The sequence below is a fragment of the Nansenia antarctica genome (assembly GCF_963989245.1).
Source record: "Nansenia antarctica genome assembly, chromosome: 1".
Lineage (NCBI taxonomy): Eukaryota > Metazoa > Chordata > Actinopteri > Argentiniformes > Microstomatidae > Nansenia > Nansenia antarctica.
In genome coordinates this window covers 48,988,220-49,013,329 of record NC_137674.1, presented here as the reverse complement: position 1 = coordinate 49,013,329, position 25,110 = coordinate 48,988,220, and the positions used below count along the sequence as shown (strand labels likewise).

Here is a 25,110-nt window from a genome sequence, read left to right as displayed (position 1 = left end):
TACGACAGCCTGCCTTGTGTGCGCTGGTATAGATAGACAATATACACCAGGGGGAGGCTGGTGGAGGTCGAAATCGGAGGACGGTCTCATTGTAAATGCACGGAACAGGAATGAGGAACCGGTATCTGTTTGGATACCTGCCAGGGCATACCGCGTACATAACACGTCGATTAAAACAAGGTCTTGTGTTTACCATGAATTACACGGACCTCGTCGTCCTCGCCAACCGACTGGCTTTCAACTTGACGTGCGATCGCGCCCCGCTCCAGGCGTAGCATTCGCGCGGCTAATCGCCATATCGTGGAGCTGTGGCCCCTGCTATGTGTTCGGTGTGGGTGCAGTCATCTCCCCCAGCAGCACCGTCACACTGAGGGAGAGAGGGGGGGAGAGAGAGGGAGAGAGAGAGAGAGAGAGAGAGAGAGAGAGAGAGAGAATAGCCCATACTTCTCCTAGGAGACAGTGGTGTTGTAGATGCTGCTGGGACTGCTATTATGACAGGCTGTGGATAACTGAGGGTCCAAAGCAATCACACGGCTGACTTTGACAAATGGCTGTGCAGTGGCCGAGTTGAAAATAACACACATCCACTTTAATCTCTCTCTTGATTAAACCGAACGGCGCGGCGTTATGACACAGCGTGCCTCAGTCGTAAAGCACCTTACCCAGCGTGCCCGCCGAACGCACGATGCCACGCACGCTTTCCAGAGCGCCGCCCGCGTCCTTTACTGAAATGATACGGGGTCTTTTGTGCGTGTGAGAATGTGAGACGTGGGTGAGTGTCTTTGGGAGAACGACGGGGGCGGGAGGGAGGTGGATAGATAGAGAGGGAGGGGGGGGGGGGTGAGAGAGAGAAAGAGAGTCAGTCAGTCAATAAGAAAAAGGGAGTGGAAATGTAACACCCATCTGAACACATCAGACAAGGAAATGGATCACAGAATTACACGGCGATGACGTGAATCCAAAAGGTAACAAAAACAAAAAAACAAGAACAGACAAATAACGACTCCTTTTTTTCGGTTGTCGTTTAATCCCATTAAACGGAACGGTATTGAAACAACAATTACCACAAACTTTCACGACTGGAGTAGTAAAAGTCAAGCCGAGCGTGAAAGAAAACAGACAAACCCGCAAAAGCGCTGAACGAGACTTGTGTTTTCCATCTCTATTTTTGGGCTGTTTTTTTTCGGTGAATATGTGAAGAAAAAATATTTGCGTCTGGATCTTTCGCTCTTTCGGCTCTTTCACTGTGTGTCCGTCAGCGTGACTTTCGAAAAGCGTTTGCTTTTTCTGCCACGCTTTCCCTTCAACTCCGTTTCCTTAGTGGAGGCCAATTGGGATGGAGGACGAGAGGGTAGGGGGGTCGAAGGGAAGAGAGAGGGAGGGAGGGAGGGAAGCAGGGAGGGAAGGGGTTATAAATACCACTGATGAAATGAACTAGCATTGATCTAAACAGCAGTTAAGTGGTGGGTGGTCCGCCCAGTGGTTAATTGTCAGTAATCTGCCCCAGGTAGTACTGCCAGTGGCCTGTCTCTCATTAATACTGTGTGGGCTGAACAGCAGCAGTGCGGCTCTGGGAGGAGAATTAACGCTCCGAGAAAGAAAGAAAGAAAAAAAAAAACGAGAAGAAGGAAAAAAAATAAAGTGAAAAGGAGAGAAAAAAGGCCTGCACTTACACACTCCTCCTCCTCCTCCCTGCTGGTCTTGAAGGAACCGGTCCAGGATGACACGGGCCATGAGCGCGGGGGAGAGGTCCACCTGTGTGTACAATCCAATGACACAATACAGTAATTCAATAAGAGGGGGCTCTGTGGATAGAGGTTCTGTTACAGTAACATTACATCGGGGTGGGGGGGGGTTTGGGGCGATCGGCGTCAGAGTTTACGGGCCTGGACCTAGCCACCGCCGAATCGCCGTGGCTCGTTTCTCGCTGATTTTTAAGCCATTTTTCGCAACCGAGAACCTTTGAATCCTAAGCAACATACACACTATAGTAGAAGTACACTAGACCACATACACACTATAGTAGAAGTACACTAGACCACATACACACTATAGTAGAAGTACACTAGACCACATACTCACTATAGTAGAAGTACACTAGACCACATACACACTATAGTAGAAGTACACTAGACCACATATAGAGCTATAGCAGGTATCAAAGCTGTGTGGATTTCCTGTCTTTCACACACACACACACACACACACACACACACACACACACACACACACACACACACACACCTGGACGTGTGAGAACGGACTCTACTAGAATAACACACGGCCGTTCCACCTCAGGCTGACATCACACAGATAATAACCTTTCTAATGGACCAAAATTATATTGTCTTCTTCGAGAAAGCCTTGACCCAACGTTTTAACAGGCCTCTTTTTAATTTGTGTTTTTTTTCCTTCTCTTCCCCAATTTGCCTTTGACTCCCGAATTTTCTCTTCTGGAAACAAGAAAGGGTCTTATTATCGCCTAACCACCGGGTTTAAAAAGCCTTCACCTCTGTCGAGACACACATGGAAGGTGCGAGTCTCTCATCTGATATGAAGAGCACAATAACAAGCCCAACCTAGGGACGTGGAGCATTAATCATGTGAAGACGACTACGAAAAACACAGGATAGGACGCACCAGAGGGACTGGAAGAACTACAAGGCCCAACAATCCCAGGCGGTGGAGGAGGTGGAGGGGAGGAGGCCCCACGGCTGAAGCCAGGCTTTGAAGCCACTGTGAGGAGTGCAGGAGCTGAGTTGGAGATCAAAGAGGACCTCTGACAGGTAGAAGAACACCGACGACCGATCTGGAGTCTGATTGCCGTGCCGTACGAACCGGGGACCTGACTACAAGCTGCACTGCAGCACCTACAGTTAACCCACCTCTGAGCACCCGCATTCAACTCACACTGTTCTACAGCATATGGTTCTGGCAGTGGCACAGACAGAGGTAAGGATAGGTCAACCTTCTGATCATCTCTAATGGAGAAGAACCGTTAGAGAAGAAAACACAGCATTCCATGAACAATGTCAGGGTTGCCCGGAGCAAGTAAAACATTCGCCGGGTTTGTTTGCGCAAGCCCGACGACGCTGCTAGATCCCGGATATTTTTACCTGTGTGCAGGAAGAACAACAGACGGCGCAGGCACGAGACTAGACTAGTTGATCGTGGAGTGAAGATATTATCAAAGCGTACGCGCCTGTCGATCACCCGTACGCTTTGATAATATCTTCACTCCACGAATGTTTTACTTGCTCCGGGCAAGTAACTGAACGTATACGGAGGTAAAAAGAGATGTACACACGTTGTTCTAGTAGTTCTCTAAAGGTACACAATGAATAAGAGAAACCATTTAAAAGCATGCATACATTTGGACTTTTGGTCTTAATACAATGTGACTCAGTATGCTAATAGGGGAACGCCTGAAATTAGGAATTGCCTAGCAATTACAGTAGCCATTAAAACCCCAGTGCCGTCTACCAATACGAAGAAACGGCCCCTGCAGAACCAGAATGTGGTCCATTTTTAGCTGCTTCATTATGAAACCGAGTGTTTTCGCAGCCGGGGAACATATTTCTCTTGTTAGCATAATTGGGGTCCGAAAGTGAATTTGCCCTCAGCTTGTAGTGAGATGGTATTGTTGTGTGCTGTCTCCTCTGTGAAGCTTCCTGGTTGTGCTGGGAGCAGATAGCACTCTGCACAGAGAGTTATTTCACCAGAGGTAGTATTTGTTAACATCTCCGTAATTCTGCATACAGAAGGCAGCCAACAAAAAGACCAAACATGTCTATAATTATTACAGAGGGTGAAGAGACGGCTTTCATCTTCATTAGCCGGGGTTCTCTCTTAAAGAGCATCCTATTCTGTATAGCCTGCAGGCCTCTCTCTCTTTCTCTCTCTCCTTATTCCTTTCTTTCTTTCTCCTCCTCTCTCTAGCCCCCCCCCCCCCCCCCCCCCCCTCCTCCCTCGACTCATTCCATCTCTTCCATTCAGATTTTAAAAACCCTGGATAATGAGAGAGCATGGCGTCCCCACTAACCCACATCAGAGCTGACACATGAAAAATGGCGACATTATCGACGCTGGCCCAGCCTGAATAAGGACCACCTGATTAGTTCAGGTACTTGCATCTCCCTAATTTTGATATTAATCATGGGTCCATCTCTCTTCTCAAATCAGATCGCGGCACTTCATGAGTTTAACATGTGACTGAGATTCACAGGCCCTTGGACGCCTGCTGAAAATAATTACCGTTGTGCGGCCAAAACTCCAGTCTCCAGGTTTTATTAGCCTGCCGAGCTAAACTGGTGACACAGACAGTCTAAATACCTTTGGCCCCCACGCATGTGTTTCACTGACCTCCGCAAGAAGGCATCATAAAAGGTAAAAAAAAAGAAAAGAAATTACGTATATGCATAGTAGAAGATTCCAGAGAGGGAACTAAGGGACTCGTTCTCATCAATGTTAATCCTTTTTCCCAGTTGGAGATATATTGTCTCATAAAGGACTGAGACTACATCAATTAGCTGTCTGGAAGACCATGAGTGCTTGGTTTAAATGTTAAGTAGCGTATTAAAATGACAGTTAAATGGTTCATAGACAGTTATCTCGAAGCTCAGTTTAATCCTTTGAAGGAAAAAAAAAATCATATGTCAATTAAATGGCGAATGAATAATGACAGTTAGCTTTGAGGTGCCAGTGAGGCATGACAACTATTCAGATTTTTAGATTTGAGAAAAAGAGAGCAAGGGATATCACTGCTTGGTCTGAGGGCAGCAATAAAAAAAATGTTTGATTGCTGTTCAAATGCTTTAATAAGAGGGTACACGTGGACCTTTTCAAGAGGTGCAAAAACTGTGACAGCAGAAGTAGAAGAAGATGTATTGTAGTGAGGCCAAAATAACCCCATTTATGTTTATATTCCCCTGCCCAAAAAATGTTATATCTCTAGCTCTCTAAATATTGTTACGGTACAACACAATAACAAACAGCTTTAATGTAGATCTTGGTGGTGATGATAATGGCAGCTACATTTCATGTTTACATTGCATGAGACACCCTATGGCTAAAACCCGAGCCATGAGCAGAGAGTGCAACCTCGTCAGAAGGCATATTAAAAGCTCATCTTTACCATCATCTGAGTAAACATCTAATTTGATGCTTTGTGTTGAAATGATTCCCTTCGCTCCACTGGCTCGGTGGAAGCGAGAAAATGGTGGGTGTGAGAGTTTCTACCTCTAATGCGTGGCACACATCTTATGGCCCTGCCCCTTCTCACTACCCATTACACCTTGAGAGGAGCCCAATGTTAATTGTTCATTTGCTGACTGGCTGCAATGCACAGGAGACAGTGGCCAGAGCAGCCAGGGGAGCACATTCATTCTTATTAATGTGATATGTAGCAGCTTGGCCAGGGCTAACACTTAATGCCCACAGCACCGAGCCATTTTTAATACAAACACCCACACTCGCAGACACACACACACACACACACAATCAATTTCTCATAGTCTTCACTGGTCCTAGAACCCAATCTACAGCCTCACTTTCAACCTGACAGGTACTTTTTTTATTTATTTCCTGAGGTACATTGGCGATGACATTATATAATGTGAATTATACAATAACATAGTGTATGTGTAGAGTGCATGTTACGTTTTCGTGACTGAGCCATTGATCTTACTAACAGTGATAAACCGAGGGGTTGACCTTTGACCCGCTTCACCTGTCAGCAGTTTCAACCAACTGTGTCAGGTTGAAATTACAAAGATGACATAATACAACACTGAAAGTATTTTCACATCTGCTTAAAGGGAATAAGGACTAATTACATTAAATAATTGGTTAATGGACCGGACCATTTGTCCAATTTTCATAATTACTAACAGACAGAGGGGAGAAAATCTTCAACGCCCAACAAGTCTTTGAAACGCAGGTTCTGTTCAAGGTATAATTATGTTTGTACCAAAATGTGCTACAGCCTTGCTTGGCCCACCTCAAATGGAAAATAAATAGTAGGACAAGTGTGATGGGAGGAAAGGGGGGGGGGGGGGGGGTTGAAGAAAGAGAAAGAGAGAGAAAGAGTTTACACCATTACCTCATTGGCCAGCTCCAGTAAGACAGGGCAGTCGGACGTGTCTTGGCTTCGCTCAGGTACCTTCATTATAACAAAGAACAACGGCAGAGGTTAAAAAAAAAAAAAAAGAAGAAAAAAAAAACTAGCCACAAAAGCAGACAGAAGGGGAGAGGGGACACGGCCAGGCCAGCCAAGACATGTTAACGTCCCCGATGACTTTGCCCTCGGTAGCATATGGCAGGCTCGGTGTGGTTAAAACGGCATTGCTTAGAAGCTTCAGATTTCCTTTAAAACAGACAAGCATGATAGTCAGTTAGCTAACCCACCCCGTCCCCCCGCCCAAAAAGCCTGTTTTCCCTCGCCAACGAGAACCACCAAAGCTGCCTCAGATCTTCCCAGATCCTCTCACAGGGTTGCTGTTATATAAGTGGATTAGAGGTGCATTACCCAGCCTCGTTTCCACAGAACAATGGCTTAATAAGCTAGATAAAGGCTAATTGTGATATGCAAAGAAGCTTTTTGTCCCCCATAGCCAGTTTTTCCCTTTTCTTTTTTTCCCTTATTTATCCGTTCAAAGTGAATTAGGGGTAATCAGCCCATCATAAGCCTGTGTAAGGCAAATGTCCAATTGCTGTTTAGTTTCTTGCTGTTTTTTTTGTTTGTTTTGTTTTCGTTTGAGGAGGAAAAGCAAAAGCTGTGTGATTGGGCAGGCTTAGCAGGTGCACATGGAGGTCTGGAAGGAATCCTGAAGGTGGTGATTTGTTTGGAGGAGATTATATCTGTCATGGAGGCCCACCTACTCTCAGCCCTGGCCACTTCCTATCGCACGACATGAGCGATTCCCTTCCTCACACACAGAGAAAGAAAGAGAGAGAAAGAAAGAAAGAGAGATATGGCAGAGCCCGTACCTTTGGTAATAACTCTCGACGGCGTCCACGGCATGATGCCTCGAAATCGTTCTTTTGGTTCTTTTCTACGACAAAAAAAGCAAACTCTGTTACTTCACATTATTCTGTTGTTTTCATTTGAATTCATCAGGGTTCTCCCCAAGGAGTTCCAGAAGGCGGGGCTGTATCACCTTGTCCACTTGGCACTGCGTAGACTTCTCAGAGCAAATTAAACTGATATTTAGTAATGATCAAGTAGTCGAGAGGAAGCGAACACGCTAGTATGTTCCCCCGGTTATTTCCACGCGTTAAGCAGTATTTTTAGAGCTTTTCGACATTAATAAATAACAAGTCGGTATTTAATATCTTCGCAATCAAGCGCCACCTTACTGGGGGAGAACCCTGTTCATGGTCACAATAATACAGAAATGATACACATGCTTCGGCTGATATTCATATGCTAAAGCCCCATATGATTATAAACCACTACAAAGACTAAAACATAAAGCTTTTCTTTCCCTTCTGAATGAGATGCGGATAGTCGCTCTGCCTTGGGTGCTCCACCTATTGTAAATGAACAGGCGTGAGAGAGGGGGTCATAGTAATTGAATCTCAATACGTTTGCCCGGGGTCACCGCATCGAGTCAAGGCAACCTCCTTCACCCCTCCCCCCCCCCCCCCCCCCCCCTCAAAAAAACCCAACCTTGGATTAATTCCCCCCTCAAACAGCAACCTTATTCCGTATAGAAAAACCCACCATACCTGCAACGTTATTTCCATGCGATTCAATTGCACAGCTCGTAACCGAGGCGATAGATATAGAGAAAGAGCATTGGTTTAAAAAAAAAAAAACTACTTATTTAAAAACTACACAAAAAAAAATCTCCCCCCCCCCCCGCGAGACGCGCGGCGTGAGTGACACCTGTCACAGGGATGATAAATGACTCCATTTTGTGCCTGTGCTGCCTTCTGCCACTGGCGGCGGTGGCCATTAATCATCATCCGCTGTCAGCCGTGGAAAGCGGCAGTGACAGTGCGAGTCAGCAAACATTTAGCACACGCAGCCGCACTGCGCGGGGAAATTATTATTGTCAGAATAATAATGGTTTAGCATAATTTATTACAGGTCCGCCAAATAAGCAGGGGCCTAGATGTTATTAGACAGATGGATGGCCAGACATTGGCAGACATCCACTGAGACTCCGAGGGAAAGGGCCCTCTCTCGACGTGGAAGAAGAGGGGAGAGAGGGAGGAAGGTGGGGGGGGGGGGGAGGGGGGGCAGGGGGAGAGGGGGGGGCCGCCGGGGTATCCTCCGAGCCAATCAGAGAGCTGGCAGTTCAATTACAAAGAAATAAAGGGACATTCATCATTCAATTAGGCACCTGTCAGGGCTCACAAAGGAAGAAAACTTCTAACCTGGTACTCCAGGGAGAAGATGCTCAGAAGAGTGGACTGCGAGTGACTGGAACAAATAACAGAAGGACAAAGTTAATTACCAGAGTGCATTGCACAGAGACAAAAGGGAAAAGAGGGGGGAGCTTCAAAGCCGGGGCCCGCCTGCCCTGTAATCTAAAAGAACATGAAAACAAGTGTGGCAAAGTTGTTCCAGATGAACACCTCCGACAAAGGGTTCCTCCTGCTGCTGCTGCGACGATCCGGCTAGGGTGGGAGGGGAGGGGAGTAGATTGGTGTGTGTGGTATGGAACGAGAGAAATATATAGCTGGGGATTTATTTGGGTGTTTTTTCTTCTTCTATCTGTTCTATGCTCTTCAAAACACTCCCGCCTCCCCACGTGCGCGTGTCTTAGTCTATTGTCGTTGTCGTGGTTGTTGTTATTTTGAGAGTGTCCCTCGCTGGTGTCGTAAAACCCCACAAGCAGGTTTGCTACCTCGTAACCGAGCTGAAAGGGAAAGGCATGCGGGAGAAACAAAGCAAATCCGTGTTAATAATTGATAGGGTTCAATTCCATCAGCGGTAGGGGGAAAGCAGTGCTCAGTGGCTACATATTGAAATACAGTTTGTTAGCAATGAGGGAGCATTCTTTTGGGAGATGTCTCATTGGAAAGCGGGGGGGGTCTGTGTGTGTGTGTGTGTGTGTGTATGCGTGTGTGTGTGTGTGTGTGTGTGTGTGTGTGTGTGTGTGTGTGTGTGTGTGTGTGCGTGTGTGCGTGAGTGTGCGTGAGTGTGTGTGACCGTGAGTTAATGTGTATCAGTATGAGTGTTTGTGTGTGTGTGTGGAGGAAGATAGTGGGGGGTGTTTGAGGGGGGGGGGGGGTAGGAGAAAGTTTGCCTGTCTCACTGTCAATGCTGCCATATGGGACATTCTGGAACATTCCCACTGCAACTGATGGGCTTTGAAAATGGAAACTTTCACTGCAGGAAGCTGGGACTCCCAGGAGTCGGTCAATTCCATGGGTTGCCATAAGCTACATTCATCTCCAGCTCCAGTCAATGTCAAACACCTGGCGGTGGGGGAGACCTGGAAAACAGGCAACGTGCAGACAGGGATTCACAGTCCCTCCGATGCCCCTCTCCTCCCCCACCCCCTGAAACTCCCTCTCCTCCCCCACCCCCTGAAACTCCCTGAGAATCCAGAAATATTTAAAGCAGTGACAGATTTGCTTCTAATTGGATGGTACAAACATCCCCCAAACACGTCGAGACACACACACACACAAACTACACACCCACACACAGAGAGAGACAGCTACAGCCACAATGGTCTCCAGTGGTTTTGTGTCTCCATATACTGCTCTCAGTACATTTGATTGTTAAATTTAATGGACTTTTCTTTACAAGTCACCTGAGAATGGTATGTAAATACTGACTAGAAGCCCTGGCTTCCTATCAGCATTGAAATATTGAGTCCATATAGGCCTCACCCATCAATCACTGCAGACCATGAAATGACCGTGTGACATGTAAACAAAGCCAAAAGGCATCTCAGGCATTGATTTTTGTCCGGGCCCACATTATATCTTAATAAAAGCACTCCCAACACTGGAATAGTTTAGCGGTTTATAATGACTAAACCCCACAAAAGCCTCAATGTTAAGTTCTCCAGATGTCAGTTGTAAACAGTTTTACAACCCTGGCTACGGAACAACTAACGCTGAACAATCCTAGTCTCCAGCGTCCGCCCCCGTCAAGTGAGGGACAGCGAACCACAGACGAGAAGAGTTTCACGAAAAGACAAAACAACGCCAACAAACAAAGGAATATGTCTGAATAAAAATAACACTCTCCAAGACCAAAATGGCCACCACGGCGTTAATTTATAAATGATACATAGAGGCCAAGGGGCCACTGCAATTAAGTGGGCCATTAAACGGTCAACTGTCAACATGTGGACACTTAGGGGAGGAAAAAAGGAAGAAAAAAAAACGTCTTCCCCACTTCGACGTTGCACCTGAGCATTTCAACAACATCTCAGCAGTCTAGTCTGCGCGGGCCCCACCACCTACCCCTGCTGAAACAGACATCTGCTAGGTTTTAAATGGATTACTCTGTATAATGAGCGTGATTACTGCCTAATTGCTAAATCTTTACCCTGTTAAGTTTAAAAGGGACACAAACTGCTCTTAATATCTGTGAAAACATATCTGTTTCAAACAACACGGTAAGACATTTTGGGAGCCAGGGGCTTTCTTGTTTTTTTTCTTTTTTCGCTTCTGTCTCTACTACCCCCCCCCCCCCCGCCCCCGCCCCCCTGCCCCCCTTCACCTCGAAATCCAGTGACAACATCAAAACCGTAAAGAATAAAAAAAGAAACGTTTTGTTTCGGTGTTAGACATCCGAGGGCACAATTATGGAGACAAGTGAAGATATGAGGGCGCTCGATAACTGGAGCCAAACCAAAGGGTTGTCCAGGTTTTATAGTGTCTGTCAAGGTTTTACACCACGGCAATATTGTATAATGTCCCCTTTTCCATTGAAAAGACATTAATAGTAAGTTATTGCCGGCTTTACATTAATGTATATTCAACATGTGCTCTCACGGGTGCACTACGCTCAATTCATGCTAAAATATGGAGCCACGCGCAGAGTCTTACAATAGAGCTCTGATCTCCCCAGCCTTCTGAACAGAAGCATTCACACAAACCCAACACAGTCATTCACCTCCCTGCTTCACAGCAGATGGATTTCTGGGGCTCTTCGGAGTCCGAGATGACGCATAAATGGACCTAAAAATACTCCAATACGGTAGCTATTCTCCCACAAAGCCCAACTCCACCTGATGTCATTCCCTTATTTTTTTTGGAGTGCTCAGCAAAAATTATTCGGATTCAAACCTCTCAGTACGGTAGTGTAAACCCATTCAGCGTATCCTAACGCAGGCTAACGGGAACAATCCCATTTCAGATAAGAGGTGCGGGACTGAGATAACAGTAACAAGGTAGATGTTTTACAAGCTATATTACTTCATATTTCATGCATCAGCAGCAAGCAGTCTCTTTACTAAACAAATCAACAAAAGCAAACATAACAGGGATTACCTCGGGACCGAATAGGAGGGCTAAGCTGTTTTAATCTTTTTTTGGACCTTATCTGAAGATCAAATGAATTCCTTCCGATGCGAGAGCTCAGGTCAATAACTATGTCCAGTCCCTAGGATGACCCCCCCCCCCACCCCTGATTGCATCATCTGTAAATACTCTGACAGATAATGTGAGTGTTACTTCAGGCCTAGCTAGGTAAACAGAGGTGGGACTCTTTGTCTTTGAGCTGATCATGTCATGATGAGCCTCAGGAGTGAATGCAGCTACATCACACATCTCAGCCCCCCCCTGCACACACACACACACACACACACACACACACACACACACACACACACACACACACACACACACACACACACACACACACACAGAGAGCTGTGATATCCTGATGCAGCATGCTAAAACACAGTTAGATTAATATTATTCAGACATATTTGTCATAAAGCCTGTCATGTATCAGTATGTTGAGTGGTGAGAGAATAATTTAATAAAGCATTAATAATAATAATAATAATAATATAACGTGCATCACATTTGTATCCTTACATTTCGAAAAACACTGCAACAAACCCAATGACCTCTCAACCCAAAAAAAAAAAAAAACATTTAAATCCTCCCCTCTGGCCTCTGATTCTGAACATGGAGAGACAGAAGGTTAGGAAACATTAGAGTGGTTAGGGAATCATTCACTCTCAGCGTAATTATCCCTCCCTACAACCTACGACAGAGCATTAATATGCATGGGGCCCAAAATAGTAAGGCACCAGATTAGATTAAAACAATTAGGGGCCTTCACTTTGTTACTGTTCTGGTATGACTGTCTGTTCACAGCTATAACTCACTATCTGAGATGCTACGAGCAGTACCATGTGTTAAGCACATTATATGTTGGGAGACATTGTGGGGTATATTGAATTGTAAACAGCATAGTAGTCATCACCCATGGTCTCATGTGTTGACATGGTTGGAGGGTAGGACCATTCCTTCCCCGCCTTTGAAGAGAAAACATTCCTTTATGTCTGGTTCCATACATTTTTCTTTGTTTAATTGTGAAAAGTAAAAAAAAAAGAAAAAAAAAGTCATAACCTGGCTCTGTAACGACACAGGTTTATAGAAATGCACCGTCATAACATCAACACTGACTAAGCAGGCAGCTTTATCTTAAACAATAAAAAAATATATTATGAATTAAAACAAAAAGGACTACCGGTGGAAGAGATTACCCAGGATTGCCTCGCTAGCTAATTAAGTGAGGGGATATCTACAAGCTATCAATTATTTTCGGGAATCTTCCTATTTACAAATAATTAATTATAAACGATAGCAGTAATTTACCTAATGAAAGCCACCTGGCTAATGGCAGGGGTATCATATGCTGCCACAGTACTTAGCAGCATTTGGAGGCTCAGTATGTAGAGAGTGGTGCGTGTCCTCACTCTTCAGGGCATGAAACTAACCGAGGCATGGGAGATTTTTTACTAATGACTTTGAGGACGTTTTGTGTGTGTGCGTGTGTTTGTGTGTGTGTGTGTGTGTGTGTGTGCAGGGGGGGGGGTAGAAGAGAGAAGTATGAGTATGAGTGTCACCAATTTAATGGTTGGTAGTTAATCCTGGTCAGATTAAGATATTGTACAATGCGATCATTTAGAGTATGTGTTGAGGTTAGGACTTTGTCAGTTGTGGCCAGAGTGGAATATTCGAAATATTTCGTTTCTAGTATTTTGATTTCGAGGAAAGAGATCAAAGCGACGAGCTACTACTGTGGATTTTGATGCATTCAGACTGATTATCTTTCCTTAAAAAAAAGAAGAAGTATTTTACACTGAAAAAACAACAACAACAAAGAATAGCTGGATGTGTTTTGGTTAAATACTCTGCATATGCAAATGTATCTAATTACACATGCTGATAGGCGAGGGCTAACATCTGTTTCTCCGCAACGTCTACCGTGATCAGCGAGACTAAATAAAGAAAAAAAAAACATTTCAGTCCTTAATGTATAACTGTGATACATTTTGACAAAGCACAGAAACAAATACACATCTAAGAGTCATGCCGCTACAAACAAATACTTGTTTAATGAGCAAAATGTTTACCATCAAAGTTGTTTTTCTTCATTACGACTGCCTATCTAACATGTAAATGTGCAAGTTAGAAATCATAAAAGCGAACTGCCATAGAGATTAATGTTGACAGGAATGTGTTCATTTTATCATGCGAAATCCGTTACGTTCTCATCAATGTGGTTAGGCCTATACAGTATGTCACTGCTAATTACTCTTTCATCTCCCTTTGTTGAGCAGCAATAAGGCTATGCCCTTCAATATCCCATGATGCTGTTATGATCCTGTCATTAACAGAGGTGACCAGAGGCAGCCCATATTGAAATCTCCAACTAAACTACAAAGAAGTCAAATATTTCATTGTCAGAGCAATCAAATGCTCCCTCAATGCAGAGTGTCCCGGAATCCCTCGAAAACCACAACTCCCATCAGCACTGAGTTCTTCAGACTACAGAGAGGAGCTCTCTCTCTCTCTCCCATAGCCGAGCCCTCTACAGGGGAGTGTGGACAGATGCCTTTAACAGCCTACAGCTGGACTGAAATAGAATTCTATGACCCCCTTCTCTTTATTCCAATCTTTAACATCAGTGTTCTTCAGACGTTGTCTGGGATGTTAGATCTTTATGTATCCGTGGTCAGGACAGTGGGGGGGAAAACACAATCACACCCCTAATTATGATCAACCGTGAAAGGTGACGACACATCGTGACGTTAGAATTATAAGGTTCGATCTACATTTTTGGTCAAAATTGAGTTTTTTACATAATCTGATCGATTAGGCTAGGTGTTTATTAATGCCTGTGTGGTGTTATTTTTAAAATGTTGACATTTTTGAGTTCCATCTCGCAAAACATAATGAAATGTAAAAACCTTGACGCTCAATATCTCTGAACTGCCCTAGACGGAGATAGAACCTTATAATTCTAAGCTCACGACATGTTACTGATATGATAGCCCTGGCGTTAGGCTACTATTGTTTCTTTTATAATTATGATCATTGCCAACTCTGCAAACGGAAAATATGTCAAATGAGGCGTCCGTTATCCATCATGCGGCCCAGCGTCCTCTGGTCTGGCAGGAAAAGCCATTACGCTGACCAACTGCCTACTCCGTCAAGCACGGCTACGCCACTTGTACCATTCTGGGCAATTTGTCCCATTCTTCTTTTTGCAATTGATCCCAGTATGCAAACAGAACCTGAGGCTACAGTCTCCAACATAGCTGCCCAGCTGTACTGTACACTGTGGTACATCCTTTCTCCCATTTGCCTATGTGTGTGTGTGTGTGTGTGTGTGTGTGTGTGTGTGTGTGTGTGTGTGTGTGTGTGTGTGTGTGTGTCTGTGTCTGTGTGTGTCCGTCCTTCTGCTTATTGTTGACGCCATGAATTTTGCAACGCCACATTTTCATTTCAAAGTTTGTTGAAAAACTTCAGCGTCTCCCACTTTGCAAATTCATTCATTTCTTCCTCCCCCCCCCCCCCCGCTAATGTTTGATTGAACAACCTACATTACGCAATTAATACAGTGCTGCAAATTATGCTGTGTCCTTTGCAATCATTGACAACACACTCGGGCGATTGGCAGCAGCTTAGCTCAGTATTTTTTTGCCCAATGAGCCGACGCTTTACAATCTCCTGGCGTGCCGGGCCCGCTGCAGAACATCCCACTATGAGGGAGGAAGCATATTATTCCTCTGCTTCCTAATCAAGTAATTGATCACATCAATTATTCATGAGCTCCTCAACCTGACATGAAGTTGTAAACTCAGCATAGACTCCACTCCTTCTTTCTTCCTTCCTCTCTTCCTCCCTCCCTCCATTCTTCTGACCACATAAACCCGTCCAGTTCAGTGATTAGTCCCCAGCCTGCAGAGATAGCTCTCCATTGGCTGGGGGGGGGGGGGGGTGGGGGAGGTTACCCACAAGCCTCAGCTGCCAGCTTGTGTTTTGGTCAGAGCTGTGAGCCAGAGGCGTGTGGTCATCCAGGCCAGGGGAGGCTGCTGGTGGAGGCTGATGGTAAGTGGACTGCACTTATATAGCACCTTATTCCATAGAGCTTTACAACGGCCTCTCATTCACCCATTCACACACACATTCACACACACATTCACACACTAATGCCAGCAAGCTACCATGCAAGGCGCCTGGCCCGCTCATCGGGAGCAATTTGGGGTTCAGTGTCTTGCCCAAGGACACCTCGACACGTGGCCAGCCGGGGATCGAAGCCACAGCCGCTGATGGGGGAGGCTGATGGGGTGTTTTGCTTGCCGCCTCAGAGCTGAGTCTGGCTAATGTCATCACCACAGCCCAGCCTGAACCATGCTAATGTGGCCGTGGCACACATTCTTGGGGGAACCATAAAAAAAGAGCATTCCAGGAAAATGGGGGAAATTACATCTGATGACATCTGAATTATGTCCATATATGTTGTCGTACAAAGGAGAGGAAACATTGGACTGAGTGTTTGAGCAATGAAACGTTTCACAAGGAATGTTTTTTTTGTTTTCTATTGCAACAGTACATATGTGTAACACTCCAAGATACACAGTTGTTGAATTAAGACTGGACTCCAGAAGTTCCTCTAAGGTCAAACTGCCAAGCTTTCAACGAACATGGACGCCCTGGCATCATCCTCAACAACCTCCTCAATAATTCCGTCAATAGTCGGAGGTTAAGACGGACATTCTTCAGCAAAAAATAAAAATAAGAAAGAAAGGAAAATAGAACGAAAGAATACGGCGACGCCGATGCCAACTTTAGTTTCACCGACTTCACCTCCCCAAAAAATGTCCATCCTTCAAAAAAAAAAAAATCTGCGAAATCAAGGAGCGAGCAAGAACGCAGGGGGGTTAGTTAACAAATAAAAAACCAAATCCTCTGGATTAACTGGCGTGTAATAGAGAGATAAACAGCGTAACCACAATAAATAATCAATGAGCGAGTCCCTCTGCTTCCCTCACTCGGCCTGGGACATTACCATCTAAAAACAACGCAGTCTGCAGCCAAGAAATCACCATATCAATGGCACGCGCCGCCACAATGCTAGCCGGCGCTATCCTCCCCGGATCACGCTAGATAAACCCCAAATAACAGAGAAATTAACAAATGCTTGACATTTGCTCGACATCCATTATTCTGACACTTCTTCAGAATTTCAAAAGGCTGAACGCATGCTTAATCAACATTCATATTCCCCCTGCGAGCCGCCGCCACCATATTGTGGCCCGCCTCGCTGCTGATGAAAACGGCACATTAGGGCCCGATTCGAAAACGTTCAGGGACTCCACGCCAGGGAGTTCTGTGTGTGTGTGTGTGTGTGTGTCCTTTTTAAACGTATTCCAAAACATAAGCATCTGCATAAGCACTCATCCACCCTCCAACCCCCCCCCCCCCCCCCCCTCCCCATACACACACACACACACACACACACACACACACGCACACACGCTTCTCTGAGACTAGAGAGAGCCATATGCAGGATGAGCTCAATGGTGTTTTAAAGAGGGGAGTAATCATTACACCCCAAATTCATTCATAAGGTAGCACAGAGGGACCAGAGGAGTCTCTCTGTCCCTCCCTCTCTCCCTCTCTCCCTCTCTCTGTCCCTCCCTCTCTCTCTCTCTCTCTCTGGGGACAAAGAGCGGCTGAGGGACCGGGGGTCCCCCCCGTCTGAACTGAGGGAAGCCAGGCGAAGCCTGCCCTGAGCAGCCCATAATTTCCAATTCTAATACGTGGCGAGAGAAAGGCCTGGCGGGACTGATGTCACATTCCCGCCATTGAGGCCCCCCCCCCCCCCCACTCCACCCCCTTCTGCCCTACAGCCCCCTGCACTGCAGCCTGGCTCTCATTGTAGCCGGGGTGCACAGACACTAGGCAGGATACCCCAGCCGGGCTGTGGGGGTGGGGGGGTGGGGGGGAGACAGGAGGGGTGAGGGGGTGAGATTTGCATGTCCCTCCATTGTGAGCAGGGGTAAAAAGTGACAGCACCGTGTCCAATTGTTTTCCCCTCAGAACAGCTCGGGCCCGGCAGGAGAGGCCAGGCTGACAGATGACTGCCAACATCTGTGTTATGCAGGCGATACAGATGAAGGACCGTGCATCCCTCTCTCTCTCTCTCTCTCTCTCTCTCCTTTCTCTTCCCCCCCCTCTCTCCTCCCTCTAGCCATCCTCGAATCCCAGCAGAAAGACGGACAGACACCCCGTGGAAATTACCTTGAAATGGCCTATCACAATCATTATCATGTGGGGATTTTGATCCCTCCTCCTCCCATTTTACTGACTTCCCGATCAAAAGCAATGACTGCAAAATGCTTTTGTGCTCAAACAAAAAACTGCTTTAAAGAAAGCCTGTAGGCCTTCTCAATACCACCCCTTGTCTTGCCTTGGCCAAGGATATTGGAATGATAGGCTTTAACTTTTTAACATCATCTGGGCATCAACATGAACACCCAGTAACTTTGTTTTTCTATGCCCACCAAAAAATTGTTTAATCTTTTTATTTTTATTTTTTATTGGGTGACATAACAGTCAATTACAATACCTACAATACCTCTCCAGTAAAAGAAGATATCCCCCACATAATATCCATACAGGATTTGATAGTCGTTCAGTCTCTTATGAAGAGAAGTCAACATGAGTGGCTGCACAGCCTGACTGCCTGCAGTAGGGTGAATCTAATGCCTAATCTTGATGGCATGTACACAGAATAATGTTAGAATCCAACATAATATGGACAAAACTAATGTTGTGAACTTGCACATGAAACCATTAATCATAGGCTAGTTACTGTGTACCTGTATTGCCTCGCCCAGTATTGTGATAATGGCTTGACAGAGTGGTACCTGTCCATCTGCCCCCAACCCCCCCCCACCGTCCAGGGCCTGTCTAGCCCCCCCCTGCCATGACTGCCCCCCTCCCTCCCCCCCATGCCTGCACACCACTCCTCCCTCCTTACCTGCCCCCCCCCCGCCCCCGTCTTTCCCCAGCCTGGCCAGTATTTACGCAGTGGCAGGGCTCCCACACAGTCTAAGGGGAGGGGGGGGGGAAGGGGGTTGACTGCCGTGCCTGAGCGCATGCTAAGAGATGATGGATGGCCTAGTCGATATGTTATGTCTTAAGAGCCTGATTTCCTGCCAGTCCAATCACTAACCCTCCAGAGCCCGGCTCAGCTGATTGGACAAGCAGAATAATTTCGCAGGCTGTGAAAACACTGCTGCCGTGCCTGTCTGTCTGTCAGGGCCCCGGTGACGAGACTCAGTTTTTTTTTTAAAGAGCACAGGGGCCTCCCCGAGATCGGCTATGCCCAAAGAAATAATAACAATAACTGCAAGACTAAACAAAAGAGCCAGCCTCCGCTGGGGGAAGGACTGGCCAGTACAGAACGATTGGGAAAGAGAAACGTCCGGAATGTTTTCTTTTAATTATCACCTCAAAAAACGGCCCTTGGTCGGATACTAAACGTCGGTTCGAGGAAAAGAAAAAAAAAGACCACGCAGCCCCAAAAACACGAACATTTCTGAATAACCCCCCCCCCCCCGCAAAAAAAAAACAATGCAATATTCTAATACGGACAGATGGGTAGATAAATGTGTGTGTGAGTGTGTGTGTGTGGGGGGGGGGGGTAGAGATGGGCTTTACACATCACATATTCTGTAAAACGCTGACACGGAGAACAAAGAGAAGCCGCTCAAGGTAGGCCGTGTTTCCCCCTTGGGGATCCGGTAGCTTCTTCTCCTGCCGGTGATTAGGGCACAATGGTAGCAGGAAGCTCCAAATTCATGCGACTTTGTACCTGACCTCTGCGGGGATCAGCGGTGTCCCGGTGGCCTTGGGGGATTACACGTGTAACATTCAATAAAGAGCGGCCCCTCAGTGTCAAGGAGAAACGCAAACACAACCATTAACCCCCGCTTAGATTTCGGAACATGAAGCGAGGCCGCTCGGAGGACGGAGGAGAGCGGTTGGACAGTTAATGAAATTCCAGGCCGAGAGACTCCAGACTCCACTGTGCCTGTTCATTGATTATGTTTATCTACAAAGGGCTGAACATGAGTAGGATTTATGGTGGAAATAAAAACAATAATGAAAAGCATTGTCAGAACATATACCGCTGATTTAGGTTGACGATGTTCTCGAGGCTACCTTTATTCTACAGTTTACTTTTCTTTTTTTATAAAAGTATAAATCATTAGTGAAAAAAACAAATCTGGCCTAACACATGAGACAGTTTGTGTGAAGAACTTTTGGTCTACATGTGAGTGTGTTAGACTTGCACAAAGCTGTACATTAGGCCTAAAGGCACATGACAAGAGAAGGTCACATACCTATACCTCTGCAATTACTCTAGTAAGAAAGGTTTATGAAGTTACTTTATAGTACATTAGTACTATAGTAATGGCATAGGCTAGTCATTGAATAGAGAAGGTGTGGAGTACAACTTGTTATTTATTCTGCTTGTGTCATAACAACAACTAAATTCCACATACAATGCAATACACGTACATGATAACACTAGGAAACACAATGCTGTTGTATTATGGGTTCACACATGGTACATGGTAGGCCTATGGGGCAACTTAATGTGAAGTCTTAGCTACCAAAGAGATTAGCGTATAGTCCTTAACCAGGTCTGTGGCACATATAGCACATATATATATAGGCCTACACATACAAATAAACACAGACAGGTGCAGTTGTGGGTAGTGAACCAATTCTAGAACCTAGCCCATTCCTACGGTACTGTAGACAAGAATTGACATTGATCATCATAAAAGGCTTCATTCAGACAGCAACACAATGTTGAGCTGCAAAAGCATATGATGAATGGAGATAAACAGCCAAAAAATCAAGTAGAAAGACACACTGCAAAACTGGATAAAAGTGAGCAACTCAACAGACCACAAGCATGGGTGAAGTGAAGTGAAGTAGAACTTACTTTGGAAATCTTTCCCTCAATATCTTCATACACTGACGTGTAGGTCTCAGATGTTCAGTGCATTTCACTATCTCTTTATATTCAGCCCGAGACAGTCTCATTGTTAATCAGCTGCGTGTGTAAACAGACAGAGAAGAAAGGGACACATGTCAGGTCAGGTGAGACAACGCTGTCAGGTGGGGGACATGACGTCACAGCTGTCAGCTGTCAGCTGTCAAACTCAACTGACGACGTCGCCTCCTCCTCCTCGTTCGCCGTAACAAACTCCTTCAATTCGCTCAGTTAACCAACAGCAAGACGGTCTGTTTGTTTAATATTAGACATCGTTCACAGTGGCAAGTCACTACGATATAACATAGCTCATGAAATGTTGAGTAAATCGATGCATATTTACCAGAAAAGAACAGAGCTACGAATCTTCACGAGTCTTTTCACGAACTTCCTGGATGCTTCCCGCGAGCAAGTTGAACCCTAAGCCTGAGAATGAGCGCAGCACCCATTGGCCAGAATTGCTTTGAGCTGAGTATAACGGCAGGCGATAGGCTTGGTCAACAGCATGTGGTGAGTATGCGCCACTGATGTTTATACAATAAGGACCGTTATCAAAGGCAGTGGGACTGGGTGTCTTTTCTATGCACATGATGAAAAGATCGCTGGAAGTGCGCAGTCCATACAAATACAATATCTGTATTCCCCGTATTGAGAAATATGCACGCACACAGCGGCACCAGTATACTACTTTAGTTCATAGGTATTATTCATTTTCCAACATAATGTATTAGAAATAATGAACAAAGTAGAGTAGATATACCAAAGTAGTTCTTCAATATTCTTATAGACAAGAGAAGAAAACCCCACAACAATGTGTTCTTTTGTCTTACATGTGCACTGGTCTGGCTATCATTGCTGCATGTTTTAAATGTTTTAAAATGTTTTTGAACATCAGCAGGCAAGTGAAAATACAGAATAGCTGTATTAAATGTTGTTAGCTAAATGTTGTTTTTCTTTAGCAAATGAATCTGCATATAACCCCTGCCATCAAAGTGCGAATTACAATAAGTGAAATGAGCACATTTCTAAAATGTAAAATAAAATATTACCGTTACCTGCAAGTTTATTGGCAGAGCAGGTCCATTTCCATCCATCTATCCCTTTCATCTATCCAGCAATTACATAGCTCTTATTTTCAATGATAACCAGATATCAACACCTTCCAACCCCCCTTTAATCCTCCTACTGCCAACAGATTATTTAAAGGGATTTGGAATTAAATAGGGAAGACTTGGATGTCTCTTTTGACATTAATAAGTGCCTTCCGTTTACCTAAAAAAAAAAAGAAAAATCAGTGACATCTCAAGCATATGGAGCAGATTAGAAAACGTGACTCTTTAAGAGTGGCAGCAAGGGCACACTTTGGCTCTTGTGAAGTCTTGAGAGAAAGTGTAACAAGTTAAAGTACTGTACGTATCATTTATTGATGTGTTATATCCTGTTTCATTTGAGCTCTTGGTAGTTTATACTCACAGTGCCCTTGGCAGGAACTCTTCAACGGGATTGTGGATAATCATATGGTTGACAACACTCAGAAGATTTGTAAAAGGAGTTTTATTGAGCTTAGTGCACACTGTACTGTGTGCCTGAAGTGAATTGCTCTCTTTGTTTAGTGATATGAACACGGAATAAAGTATTTATGCATTTCACTGTAAATGTACTTAATCATCGTACTCAAAGGGTAATATTATATGCACAGACACATTATGAAAATTGAAGAAGTCGGGTAAGAATAATAATTTAAAAAAGACTCTACTCTGCATCTAATGCAGTAGTGAAATTGTGAGTAATTGTTTTTGATTATATTGTATAATTCAGATATTGAGTGTTCTCTGTTTAAGGACCACTTTGTCATAAATTTCCCATCAGATCAATATTTTTTTACAATGGTCTTATTGCGTAATTACCCTCAGAGCAGTGCTAAACCTCAGTCTGGTCTAATAGAATTTCCCTTTCACACTCTCTCCTTCATTTCCTGGTGGTAGGACATGACAACAGTAAGTAAGGATCACTCTGTCAGTCATTCTATGGTTTGAGTTTGACTTATTTTTCTTCCATCACATTTTTGTGTCACCCTGGAATTGCATGGATCATAGGAGGCAACAAATCAGGGTTTAGGCACTCTTACCTTTCTTATATCGACAATAAACCAAAAAAGAAAGAAAATAGATACAACCATGAAAATAAATAGAACATTTATGACACTGTAAAAATCCAAAAAACCTATCATTGTGTCATCGTGTGATTATTTTCTTGACAGTAACACCTACAGCCCTTGGTATAGTACAACACATGAACGAACGCGATTTTCTGTTTTTTTCCCCCCCTCTCCCCGCTGTACGGTGAACAAAGCAGCCCGGTCGCAGGCTAGGGACTGGACTCCCCTAACTCTCTGACCTGTGGTGCATCAAAAAAATAAAGCTCAATTGTTGCGGGGCAGTGTACTATGATGGTAGTGATGAGCTGAGGTCCGGAGCAACTGTGTGCTCCGGCGAGGTCCCCCAGTCTAAAAGGGCTCAGTGCACCGTGATGGCTACAAAAGGGGCCCTGTGTACTGGGATTGGTCTGATCAGATAAGACCCCGGGGCCTCAGAGGCAGTCTAGTCTGATGGGTATGAAAGGCTGAGGTCAGGGGCGGCTGGAGCAGTTTAGCCAGCTAGGTATCAAAGGATCAGGGGGTTTGGTGGGGAGCCGCGTGTGTAATAGGTATAAAAGGATCAGTGTTATGTGATGGTATAAAAAGATAAAAATCAGGAAAGGGGTTGGGGAAGGCAGTATACTGTAATGGCTCCAAAGGCTGGGATCAGAGGTTGCGGGGAGGGGAGTGTTCTCTGTGTGTGTGTGTGTGTGTGTGTGTGTGTGTCTGTGTGTGTGTGTGTTTGTGCAATGCGTGTGTGTGTGTCGCATGTGTGTGTCTGTGTGCATGTGGATGTGTTTGTGTCTGTGTGTGTGCGTGCGTGTGTCTGTGTGCGTGTGTGTGTGTAATGGCTGTGAGAGCCGCCGCAGCGGGGCTGTGATGGGGGGGATGAAGGGGGAGAGGAGAGCAGCAGCGAGGGATTGATAGAGAGGATGCAGAGAGGAGAGAGGAGTGCTTTGGAGGTAAACAGGGCAGTGGTACACACAGTGCCGTTAACCAGCTGTGAAGCTCGCTCACAGTGGGAGGGGAATTTACAAAGGATGTTTCCCTCTGATATCCAGGAGCCGCCGCAGTGATCTCTGCTCCAGTGCTCTCGGCACACCATTGTAGTGCTAAGCATCGAGCCACTAATGGCACTTATATACCTTAATGCCTGGGAAACATTTACATTTTGAAGCGGAGGGAGGCTGTGGAGAGGGGGGGGGGGGGCGAGTCTCTCTTTCTCTCTCTCTCTCTCTCTCTCTCTGTCTCTCTCTCGCTCTCTCTGTCTCTGTCTCTCTCTCTGTCTCTCTCTCTCTCTCTCTCACCCGTCGGTGTTACAGGCATGGCGGCAAAAGACGTGCGTGTCCAAAGAGACCTGTCAGAAACAAAAGGGGCTCGGCTACGACGCGAGCCGATCTTTCTTCTCAACCCACGACCTGAACGACGAGACGGTTTCAGTCCAGCTAGCTTGGCCCGGCGGTGGTCTCACCAGAGCCGGTTGGTGACCCGAGAGGGCCCGCTGCTGGCTGGATGTCAGCAGCCGAGTCGACTGTGAGAACGGGGCGTCCCGTCCCTTTGGGCCTGACGCAAGCGGGTCGGAGAAGAGGTGTCCGAACGGCTCCTTCCGGGTGACGCCGACCCGGGGGGGTGGGAGCGGCACGGAAGCAGGCCCGCTTCCCGTCCGCCTCGGTCCAGCTGCGGACTCGATTCGATCCCTGTTTCGGATGTCCGTCCCCCCCCAGCTGTGGGTCTTTTGCTCAGGTTTAACAAGAAGGTGCAGGTCCAAATACGGTACGTGTTGACAGTCAAGGTCGTCCACCGAGGTGCTCTGAGTGGTGTAAAGGCGCTTCGAGGTTGGTCAGGAAGTTCGGAGGCCTGACAGCTCCCTGAAATGATGTTGGCACGCCCCTGCGTCAAAAAAGAAAAAACTCCCGTAGAGAAGCGTACAGCCGGTCTACAGGAGGCGGATTACTCACCGGGGCTATCGCAACGGACTGACAACGTGACTCACCTCGGTCCAACAGTGGGGAGGGAATGTCCCTTTTGTGGCCAGGAGGAGAGAGTGGAACATTTGTTAGTTAAGTGCGCTAGGTTAGCAGAAGTGGTTTGTGGTGTCGCGGGGGGGGGGGGGGGGTCATGGGCATCGTGAGCAGTGGGGGGTTCTCAGTGGATTTGTTTCAATGTTGGAGCCCAAGTATACTGTTCAGAGTAGGAGGAGGGGTCTGTCTGCTGAACCATCTGATGGGCCAGGGAGAAGGTAGCCACCTGGAAAGAGCAGAGAGCATTAGGTTCTGGAGGCGGGGGTCTACGGATGCTAGCGATGTAATGACAGGGCAGGTGGTTGGGAGGCTATGGGTGGAGTTTGGTTATTACAACCTGGTCAACAGTGAGTTTAATGCTGTGTTGGGAGAGGCCTTTGTTCTGTTGATGAGAGAAGGGCTTAGTGTTTTAGTGATTTTTTTAGGATGTGATTTTA

The 25,110-nt window shown here is 45.8% G+C and overlaps 1 protein-coding gene across 1 annotated transcript in view; it reads right to left on the bottom strand.

The window, feature by feature from the left end:
- Window positions 1-20,582, bottom strand: part of cdin1 (CDAN1 interacting nuclease 1) — a gene marked incomplete at its 3' end in the record, with an annotated part of 75,777 nt that extends 55,195 nt beyond the window's left edge. The window contains 6 exon segments of the mRNA XM_080531070.1: window positions 1,674-1,755; window positions 6,101-6,132; window positions 6,135-6,160; window positions 6,988-7,052; window positions 8,383-8,428; window positions 20,465-20,582. Of these exon segments, the coding sequence (XP_080387196.1) occupies window positions 1,674-1,755; window positions 6,101-6,132; window positions 6,135-6,160; window positions 6,988-7,052; window positions 8,383-8,428; window positions 20,465-20,565 (352 nt within the window). The 5' untranslated portion in view covers window positions 20,566-20,582.
- Window positions 20,583-25,110: the final 4,528 nt, after the last annotated feature.